Source organism: Lolium perenne, chromosome 1 (genome assembly GCF_019359855.2).
Source record: "Lolium perenne isolate Kyuss_39 chromosome 1, Kyuss_2.0, whole genome shotgun sequence".
NCBI lineage: Eukaryota > Viridiplantae > Streptophyta > Magnoliopsida > Poales > Poaceae > Lolium > Lolium perenne.
The window spans coordinates 121,417,493-121,429,540 of NC_067244.2; the positions used below are offsets into that span (position 1 = coordinate 121,417,493).

Below are 12,048 nucleotides of genomic sequence, written 5' to 3' on the forward strand. Positions count from 1 at the left end.
AAGATAGATTTTCAGAATCCATCGGAGGAGAAAAACCGACATCTAGAAAATGCTCTATATGTGGACACAAGGTCCGAAGATTACAAAGTAAGCAATTTCTCCATAAAAGATAATTTGTGCCATCAAAGACAATTGTGTCATTGTGCACTATACTAGCCGACATCTTTACTCTCAAGGCGGTGAAGCCTTAAACAAGGAGAGACCTTGCTCTGATACCAATTGAAAGATCGAGATGTCGCCTAGAGGGGGGTGAATAGGCAATTAAAAACTCTTACGGATTTGTCTTGCAATAATGCAGAATTAAACTATCGTTTAGTTTACAAGCACAAACCCTAAATATGCTAAGCTCAACTAAGTGTACAATAGCAACTAGAGCTAAGCAAGATAGGCACAAGATATATGTAGCACAAGTGATAGCAAGATATATGTACTTCAAGCACGATGGCTATCAAAAGAAAAGAGAGCTCGGGTATAGAAATAACCGAGGCACGCGGAGACGAGGATGTATTCCCGTGTTCCCTTCCTTTGCAAGAAGGTACGTCACGTTTGGAGGAGTGGAGGTCCCACGAAGGATTCCCCGCGCCACAAAGGCTCACCCTATTCTCCGAACCACACCCACGAAGGATAACGGCCCTTCATGGTTAGCTTTTCCTCCGCTCCGGAGATGGCAAGCTCCACAACCACTTCACAAGCTCCACGAAGGAGAAGCCCGAGCCTCTTCACAATCTTCTTGAAGAGATCACCGGAGCACCAACCACCAAGCCAACTAGGAGGTCTCCCTCCAAGAGTAACAATCTCACGGTCTCTCACTCGAACTAATCGTGGTGGAGAGCTCAACACTATGCAATGATGCAAAGCAAGAACACTAGAGGTGTTCAAATCCTTCACTCTCAAATCCCACCCAAGCAACAAATGCTAAGATGAGATTGGAGAGGACGAACAATGGGTAAAGTCAACAAAATACTCCAAGATCTAGATCCCAAGAGTTCCCCTCACTTAGAGAAGAAATGGATTGGTGGAGGTTGTAGATCTAGATCTCCTCTCTTAGATCCCTCAAGAATGAGCAAGAATCATGGGAGGGAAGGGAGAGGAAGCAAGCTCAAGAGGTTCAACAATGGTGGTCAAAAACATGCTCAAGAACCTTAGAAAACTGTTGGGGAAGAAGCCCCTTTTATAGCCAAACGAAATATGACCGTTTGGGGCAGATCTGGGAGTTTTTCGTGCAGCCTGGCGGAAAACCCGGTCAGACCGGGCCAGGGACCGGGCCGCCTGGCGGAAAACCCGGTCGACTGGGTCAGGGACCGGGCGCCCCTGAAAGCCCCCTGGAAACCGTCCGGATGGCACGGGTGTGGGAGCTGGTCTGTGCCGGACGAGCCGGTGAGACAGCCGGCGCCGCCGGGCCAAACATGGTTTACGAAAACCATGATAACTTTTGCGTCCGGACTCCGATTTCGATGATCTTGGGCTTGTTGGAATGAGAACAACAAGCCCTACAACTTTATGCATAGAAACATCATTGTCCACCCACGGAGTAAAAACCATAAGATGAATGTTTGACCTATCTATAAAAGAGACACCGGTAAAACCTCCAAGCTTGAAAACGCAATAGAAAATGCATATGGATTCCGTTTTCGATGAACTTGGGCTTGTTGTAAAGCTAGCAAAAAGCTCAAGAACCTCACACAGAGAAACACCAAGAAGTAATAAGATTATGGAATGCAAAGCATGCAAAGGGTTGAGCTCCCTAAGATGATGTGATCAAGTTACCCAACCGAAAGCCCCTCTTGATAGTGCGGCTATGTATCCTATAACCCGGTCTCCCAACAACCACCTTGAGACCGGTAAAAGGAAAACCTAGCAAGGCCATACCTTTGCCTTGCGCATCCCGCTTGATCTTGATGATAGCTCTTCAAGCTCCACTCAAGCCGGAATGCCTCACTTGATCATCGTTACTTCGTGAAGACTCACAAATGCTCCCCCATACACTATGATGGGAAAGCTCCATTGATATACATCTTCACATGTCCATTATCATCAAATGGACGTCAAGCTTCAAGCATATGATCCTCTCGAGATGCTCAACTTGAACTTGCCCAACTCAACCTTGATGACGATCACCACTTGACGTCATCCTCTCATGGGCTATATGAGATCTCACTTTTGATGCATGCCCATGGAAAGATACCATACCACATGACTTCTCGTGGCACATTCTTCATGCTTCATGTGTTGACCAAACTTGAATCTATTCTTCACTCTTTGTATTGGTCAACCTAGTATCTTCTCATGCTCTATCATACTATCTTGAGGTGTATATAGAATTCTTCACTTGGAATCAAGCACTCGAGATCTTGATCATTCATTGCTTATCACATAAGCTAGAGCATGGCTAATATTGAGTTCCACATAAGAACTCCATCTTCATTTCTTCTTCTTGATCATATCACATATATATCTTCAAATCGATGATCTTGATGCCAATACACAAGGTATATATATTTATCTTCATGGCATCCATACTTGAATCCAACACATGGACTACAAGTAGTACCTATGGAATATTCCTTCATATAAACTCAATGAAAACATTAGTCCATAGGGGTTGTCATTAATTACCAAAACCACACATAGGGGCAATATACCCTTACAGAGATCATATCCATGCTTTGGAGATGAAGATCAAAGGCGCAAAGACTAAAGGGCCATACCATATCACATTATGAATTACATGTGGTGTTAATCCTTCTATGCATCTTATATTGCTTAGATCGCGACGGTAGCATTATAATATGATCCCTCTCACTAAAAATCAAGATAATAAAGTGTTCGTCCTTAGTTAGCACCGTTGCTAAGACTCATTGTTTCGAAGCATCACGTGATGATTGGGTGTGATAGACTCAACGTGTGCATACAACGGGTGCAAGCCAGATTTGCACATGCGGAAACTAGGGCTTGATTTGACGAGCCTAGCATGTACAGACATGGCCTCGGAACACGGAAGACCGAAAGGTTAAGCATGAATCATATAGATGATATGATGAACATGTTGATGTTCGCCACTGAAACTACATCATCTCACGTGATGATCGTACTTGGTGTAGTGGATTTGGTTCGTGTAATCACTAAGACAATGCGAGGGATATTGTTTTGAGTGGGAGTTCACCTAGTTAATTTAAGAATTAATAGTAAACTCAAATTTATCCTGAACATAGTCTAAATTGTATTTGAATTAAATTTTGTAGAATTGGCATCCATTTTCTACTTTGCGCTAGGCTTGTAATTGAGATAGATATACTGCTAAATCTAACAAGTAACTTTACGGATTGGTACCGTATTGTTAAAGAATCAAGAAATGATTAAGTCCTATAGCAAACTTTTGGTAATCCTCAAATTGCTGATTCGAAAAGCAATGGTTTCAATTATTATCTAAAATTATCTTGTCTCCGTAAAACTTGATTTTCAAATCCGTTTGAAAAGTAAGGAGCTGAAAAGTTTGTTTTCAGAAATAAGAAAGGTATGAGATATATGTGATATCTAAGACCTTATTACAAGATAATAGAATATAATTTAGTGAGACTACATAAACTCATAAGTTTTATGGGAATGTACGAAGGTTGAAGACGCTAGGCATCCCGATCCTCCAACTAGTTGGGCACTAACATTATTCGCATATCCATGTAAGCCATAGTAGCTTCATCATGAAGTTGTCATGATTTGATGGGTAAAATTATGAGTGAAATTGTTCATCACATTAAAAAGTTACTAATAGTGAAATCCGGGACACTTGTCATGTGATGATCAACTTCAAAGTGTGAACCTCAAGGTTATTGGTATTTGACCAACAAGCCTAGAAGTTATTGATGTTGAAGTGTTTTCAGAAATATGAGGAAAGTCGAAAGAGAAACTACAAAAGGATTTTGGTAGAAAGAAAGAAAAGACTAGAAAGTCTAGCTCATGTGTATATAGATGATATACATGTTATGAATGTATTCTTTGATTGGTCACACAATGGAATTCTTGGGTATAAGTACCATATTGGTTGGTATGAGATGTCATACAACACAACGCAATACAAGAATACAATGGCCTAAGTGGCTGATAAGGAATGTGGTAATAATGCACGTCTGGACAAAAATAAAGTGTTATTATGTTCGTCGTTGGCATTCTACCTAGCCCTTCAGATATATAATAAAGAACTTAATAATTTTTATTTAGCTCTGGTCAAATAAAACAATGAGTTGTTCAAAGTTATGACCGTACTCCATGTACGATGGATAAGTTACTATAAATCTTAATGCTGAATCACACATGCATAACACTGACGCTAAAATGCCATAAGGCAAATGATTTGAATTCCACTTTTTTGTGGAACCGCCATTTAGGTCATGTTAGAAGGGAACGCATGAAGAAACTCCATGCAAATGGATTTTTGGAGTCATTTGATTTTTGAATCGTTTGGCACTTGCAAATCTTTTCTAAAGAAAATGACTGAAATACCGTTCATAGGCCAAGAGTTGAACGGGAAACTAACTTAGTGGAAACATACATGATGATATATGTGGTTCATTGTGCATAGTTGTGTGCGGAAGATTCTTCTACTTCAAGAAAACTTCCAACAATGAATTGAGTGTATATATATGGATATATTTATTCAATGTGGAAGAAGTTTGAAACATTTGAAGAGATTCAAATAAATTTCATCATGAATAGGAAATCATCGTAATAGAAAAGTCAAATAACTATGGTTGGATTATGGTGGATATATTTGAATTACGAGTTTTAGCGAACATCTAAGAGAGTTACGAAATTATTCCACAACTCACGTTTCTCGGAACACCATAGTTATGATGGAGTATTCGAAAGACGTATCCAAACCTTGTTGGATTAATGATGATATAAAATAAAATGATGCCATTATATTTTTGTAGATTATGCTTTAGAGACTACCGCTTTTACACTAAATAGAGCGTCATCATAAATCCATTGAAATGACACCACATGAGTTATGGCATGGGTATAAACCCTAATAGTCCTTTCTTAAGTTTTGGTATGCATAGAATAAGTAAATGAGTTTACAACCAAAATCGAATGAATGTCTTTGCTGGTTATCCCAGAGAACAATTTGGGAATTCTTTCCACTATGAAGTCAAAGACAAAAGTGTTTGTCGATGTTACTTGATCATTTCAAAGAAAATGTTTCTAGAGAAGTATTTGAGTGGAAGGACAATGAAACTTGATAAGGTTGATGAACCTGAGCATGATGATCAGAGTAGCGCAACATCGTAAGTGGTTCCGGAAGCAGCCACGACGATCATGGCTCCCATGTCTACAAAGTGTTATAGTCATGAAGATCGAAGTACCTATTGAATCTTGTAGGTATGGTTTAATTTGTGATCAAATAAATGATTTGTGAACAAATGATTTATTTTGAACAATCGTAAACCAACTACATACAAAGAAGCTATGATGGGCCCTGACTCCGTTAAAATGGCTAATAGCCATGAAATCCAAGATAGTATCTAAATCAAGCTTGGAGCTTGGTAAACCTTTTGAAGAAATAAATACTTTTTGAAAGTAAATGGATCTATAAAATTAATAGACTTGGATATAATATCCTTGAAGAAGCTCGACTTGTCAAAAGATTGTTTATGAAAAAGTTCAAAGAGTTGACTGCGATAAGATTAGATCTTCAGCAGCGATGCTTATAGTCTATGTGGATTGTTCTAGTAATCGCTACATATTTCTTTTATGAGATATGCTAGTAGGATGGCAAAATACATTACTTAACAGAAGTGTGTATTAAAGGTGTATACAAGATACAACTGAGAGTTTTGCTTGTCCGTAGAATACTAAAAAGGTATACAAACTTCACTGGATGAAGTGAGTATCACGGAGTTGGAATCTTCACCGGATGAAATGATCAAAGAGTTATGATTTCATCAGAAACGATGAAGAAGCTTGCATTTGCAAGAAATTAAGTGGGGGCGCTGAGATATATTTATAATACTTTATGTAGATGACATATCGTTGATTATAAATAATGTAATCATGTACTTGATATGATTAGAAGGTTTCATTGAAAATCAACTTCAATGAAAGGATATGGACTAAAACCATATTTAGCGTCAAGATCTATGAAGATAGATTGAAACGTATAATAAGTTTAAAGTCAAAGTACATAGAATGAATATTGAAGTAGTTCAATATGAAAACGTTAAGGAAGTGTTCTTTTCCATGTGGAGGTTTAAACAAGACTTGAGTGTATTTGACACTCAATGAGTAAAAACACATGAGTGATTTTAGATATTGAATAATATGTACACAATCAGATGTCATGTGCTCTAAGGTGTTATGAGCATATATATATCAGAATGATTCATATGATGATCATTGGACGATAGTAAGAATATCCCTGAGTGCTTTGTCAGAGCCGAGGATATAAATATGTATGTTTTATATGGGGTAATGACAAATGAATCGATGTAAGGTGTTACACCGATATTAGTTTGGTCACATATAAAAATGAATTTCAATCTCAATTAAGCTAATGTGTTCATTAAAAGGTAGCACAATGGTCTAGAAAAATCTATGCTATATTTAGATAAGTTCTAAATATTGTGACGGATTCTACAAACGGAGGCAGAGTATTTCATTGTTTTGACAATGACCAAAGGTGTTTTGAGTCAAAGAGTTCTTTGAGAACTTGGTGTAGTTTCGGTAGTGTCAGAACTATGAAGCTATATTGTATGTGACAATATTGGTAACATACTTCAGACCGCGGAATTAAGGTTCCACCAGAAGACCAAACATATACGATTGATGCTGACTCATTTTGAAAAACTGAGTAATGCGTAGAGACACAAATGAATTGCAAAATACATACGTTTCTGAGTATGTCAGATTGGTGGACTGAAACCTCTCCCAAAAGCAAACATGATAAGCACCAGAAGGCCAAGGTGTTATATCTTTACAAATGTAAACTAGATTATTGACTCTAGTGCAAGTGAGAGACTGTTGGAGATATGCCCAAGAGGCAATAATAAAAGTGTTTATTGTTATATCTTAGTGTTGATGATAAATGTTTACATCCCATGCTATAATTGTATTAACCGGAAACATTAATACTTGTGTGTTTTGTAAACATAAAGGAGTCCCTAGTAAGCCTCTTTTTAAACTAGCTTGTTGATTAATAGATGATCATGGTTTGTTGATCATGAACATTGGATGTTATTAATAATAAGGTTATATCATTAGGTGAATGATGTGATGGACATACACCCATAGTAAGCATAGCATATGATCAAGTCATTTAGTTCTTTATGCTTCAAGCTTTAATATGCATAGTAACATAATCCTTCGACCATGAGATCATGTTAATCTCCTACACCGGATGGATGCTTTGATGACACCAAACACTACTGCGTAAATGGGTTGTTATAAAGGTGGCATTAAGTGTTCGGGAAGTATAGGGTTAAGGCACTTGTATCAATAGTGGGATTTGTCCATCCTAATGACGGATATATATACTCTGGGCTCTCTCGGTGGAATGACATCCAATTAGCTTGCAAGCGACTGGTTCACAAGGGATATCATATCACGGTACGAGTAAAGAGTACTTATCGGTAACGAGGTTGAACTAGGTATGGAGATACCGACGATCAAACTTCGGATAAGTAAAATATCGCGAGACAAAGGGAATTGTTATTTTATGTAAATGGTTCTTTCGATCACGAAGTCATCGTTGAATATGTGGGAGCTATTATGGATCTCCAGGTCCTGCTATTAGTTATTGATCGGAGAGGAGTCTCGATCATGTCCGCATAATTCTCGAACTGTAGGGTGACACACTTAAGGTTTGATGTTGTTTTAAGTAGATATGGAATATGGAATGGAGTTCGAATGCTGTTCGGAGTCTCGGATGGGATACAAGACATCACGAGGAGTTCCGGAATGGTCCGGAGAATAAGATTCATATATAGGAAGTCACTTTCCAAGTTTGGAAATGATCCGATGCATTTATGGAAGGCGCTAGAATGTTCTAGAACCTTCCGGAAGAAATCACCATGGAAGGTGGAGTCCCGGATGGACTCCACCAACCCTAGCCGGCCAGCCAAAGGGGAAGGTGGAGTCCATGGTGGACTCCACCTCCATGGCCGGCCATAGGGGAAGGAAAGGGAGGAGTCCCACTTCCCCTATGTTTCACCCATATGGAAGGTTTTGAGTTGGACTCTTATTCGGATTTTGGGAAAACCCTTGGGGGTTCCACCTATATAAAGAGAGGGAGAGGGAGAGGGCTGGCTACACCTTGGCCGCACCACCAAGGGGCTCCCTGGCCGGCGCCCCAAGCCCCCCTCTCTCCCAAACCCTAGCTACTCCCTCCTCCTCCTTCTCCTGCGGTGCTTAGGCGAAGCCCTGCCAGAGATCTCCACCACCATCGTCACCACGCCGTTGTCATATTTCCTGGAGGCATACCACAAGATGCAGGTTTATCATATTTCCTGAAGAACAAGCTTAAGAAGATACCAAGGTAGAATTCCTAGGCAAACCATATATTTAGAGGATCATATCATCATCTCTTGAGTAGGACCTTAGGATATTCCAAAAGATTGATAAGTGAGAGAAGTTATAATAATAACCATAGCCATGTTCATACAAGAATACTAGAGAAGTACTAAACCTAGTTATTCAAGTCAATATTTGATCTTGGAGGTGAGAACCCTATTCCAATAGCAATACCTTAGGAAACCAATTCCATAATCATCACAACTTGGTATTAATTATAAACCCCTAAGAATCTAGGATGAGTGTCATGAGAGGAATAATAAAGAGGGATTAGTGAGGAATGAGTGGATCTTGTCTAATGCATGACTATACCTTGTAGATATAAATGATAAGTTAAACCCATATGAGTAATAGATCTCATCTATCACATAAAATAATAAGTATATCATTAGTAGTTAACCCCAAACCAATCCTCATGCCTTGTATGGAGGAGTAATGGCATTAAACCTAAACCTTGTTTATACAAACACTAGAGACAATCCTAGTATTGCTTTGATACAAGATTTCTACCTAAGTAAGGAGGAATAACCCTAGTCAATTAAACATAACCTAGCTTATGCCCATATTCCAATTCTTCGTTGTGTATCACTTGGGTGATCACAACTAAAACCCTAAGATCACATTTGAATACCAATTCAAATATCCCTTTTGAATTATAAGTAGAACCATGCCATACCTCATGCCTATTTATACTTTAGTTTAGTGAGGCTTAAGCAAAACCCTAAACCCATTCATATGGGATCATATCCACATAAAATATTGTCATAACTTGTGTATCATGGATCACAAGTATAATCCAAGCTAGAAGTTGCTAAGCAAGATTAGTAATTATAGAGTTTAATCCACCATTTTCTCAAACCTTAGAAACAATCATACACATAAAATCATGAACCAATCCCATACCTTTACCATTTGTTAAACCCTATCCATAATTAATCTATATGTGCATAATCACTATTGTTTAGCACTAGCAAAATATAATATGTTCCCCATGCATAGGTTATAAAATTCAAATCACCTAAATACATTTGGTCCCTAAATTAGAATGAACTAAAATAAAAACATGGGACCATGTCTATTTTCATTAAACCTCACACAATATTCATCTAATCATAAATTAAATATTTATTTTAAAAGCAACACTAGGCAGTAAGTAATAGTATCAAGTATATTGATAATAAAATATTTGGCACCTGCAAAGCAAAATAGAGTTCAAATTTGAATCCAAATAACAAATAGAAAACATGAAATAAAAACAGAAAAGACAATAGAGAGAGAGAGGCTTACCAGGCTTACCTGTTCGGCCGAGCCCAGCAACGCAGCCCACCAACTTGTCCCAAGCAAACCAGAACCAGCCCATGCCACGAAACGATATCGAACAGAAGAAAAGGGGCTTCGTCTTCCTCCCCGGCGTCGACAGCACACTGGAGCCTCCTGGCCACCTCGTCGCTGCCGATAGGGATGACTCTGGACGCCAAGACCATGCCCAACGCTCAATTGAAGTTGCACCGAGTCCGTGTGATCCAAAGTTCGCCAACATTCGTGCTTGAACCGTGTGCGTCGCTGTCGTAGCATCTCCACCTCTGTCGCCGGCGAGACAACGTTTCCGACCACCTCGAGCTCTATAAATAGACAGGCAGAAGCTACTCCCAACCCTAGTTCCGCACCACCTCTTCTCACTCTCTCTCCAGCTCTCAAACTCTCTGATACGCGTTCAACACGCGTCCGTTGGGAACCCCAAGAGGAAGGTGTGATGCGTACAGCGGCAAGTTTCCCTCAGTATGAAACCAAGGTTATCGAACCAGTAGGAGCCAAGAAGCACGTTGAAGGTTGATGGCGGCGGGATGTAGTGCGGCGCAACACCAGGGATTCCGGCGCCAACGTGGAACCTGCACAACACAACCAAAGTACTTTGCCCCAACGAAACAGTGAGGTTGTCAATCTCACCGGTTTGCTGTAACAAAGGATTAACCGTATTGTGTGGAAGATGATTGTTTGCAGAAAACAGTAGAACAAGTATTGCAGTAGATTGTATTTCAGTAAAGACAATTGGACCGGGGTCCACAGTTCACTAGAGGTGTCTCTCCCATAAGATAAACAGCATGTTGGGTGAACAAATTACAGTTGGGCAATTGACAAATAAAGAGGGCATGACCATGCACATACATATCATGATGAGTATAGTGAGATTTAATTGGGCATTACGACAAAGTACATAGACCGCCATCCAACTGCATCTATGCCTAAAAAGTCCACCTTCAGGTTATCATCCGAACCCCCTCCAGTATTAAGTTGCTAACAACAGACAATTGCATTAAGTATTGCGCGTAATGTAATTAGTGACTACATCCTTGAACATAGCACCAATGTTTTATCCCTAGTGGCAACAGCACATCCATAACCTTAGAGGTTCTTGTCACCCCTCCAGATTCACGGAGACATGAACCCACTATCGAGTATAAATACTCCCTCTTGGAGTTACTTGCATCAACTTGGCCAGAGCATCTACTAATAACGGAGAGCATGCAAGATCATAAACAACACATAGATATAACTTTGATAATCAACATAACAAGTATTCTCTATTCATCGGATCCCAACAAACGCAACATATAGAATTACAGATAGATGATCTTGATCATGTTAGGCAGCTCACAAGATCCAACAATGATAGCACAATGGGGAGAAGACAACCATCTAGCTACTGCTATGGACCCATAGTCCAGGGGTAGACTACTCACACATCACTCCGGAGGCGACCATGGCGGCGTAGAGTCCTCCGGGAGATGATTCCCCTCTCCGGCAGGGTGCCAGAGGCGATCTCCTGGATCCCCCGAGATGGGATCGGCGGTGGCGTCTCTGGAAGGTTTTTCGTATCGTGGCTCTCGGTACTGGGGGTTTCGCGACGGAGGCTATTTGTAGGCGGAAGGGCAGGTCAAGAGGCGGCACGGGGGCCCCACACCACAGGGCCGCGCGGCCAAGGTGGGGTCGCGCCGCCCTAGGGTGTGGCCCCCTCGTGGCCCCTCTTCGTCTCCTCTTCGGACTTCTGGAAGCTTCGTGGCAAAATAGGACCCTAGGCGTTGATTTCGTCCAATTCCGAGAATATTTCGTTACTAGGATTTCTGAAACCAAAAACAGCAGAAAATAGCAACTGGCACTTCGGCATCTTGTTAATAGGTTAGTTCCAGAAAATGCACGAATATGACATAAAGTGTGCATAAAACATGTAGATAACATCAATAATGTGGCATGGAACATAAGAAATTATCGATACGTCGGAGACGTATCAGCATCCCCAAGCTTAGTTCTGCTCGTCCCGAGCAGGTAAAACGATAACATAGATAATTTCTGGAGTGACATGCCATCATAAACTTGATCATACTATTTGTAAAGCATATGTAGTGAATGCAGCGATCAAAACAATGTATATGACATGAGTAAACAACTGAATCATAAAGCAAAGACTTTTCATGAATAGTACTTCAA

General features: G+C 40.0%; 1 protein-coding gene across 1 annotated transcript in view; it reads right to left on the bottom strand.

Annotated features, from left to right (window-relative positions):
- The window catches only part of LOC139832985 (protein CHLOROPLAST J-LIKE DOMAIN 1, chloroplastic-like), a 31,236-nt gene extending 21,190 nt beyond the window's left edge, over nt 1–10,046 (bottom strand). The window contains exon 1 of the mRNA XM_071822999.1: nt 9,859–10,046. Coding sequence (XP_071679100.1) covers nt 9,859–10,046 — 188 coding nt within the window. The remainder of the gene's footprint in view (nt 1–9,858) is intronic.
- Between the last annotated feature and the right edge of the window lie 2,002 nt (nt 10,047–12,048).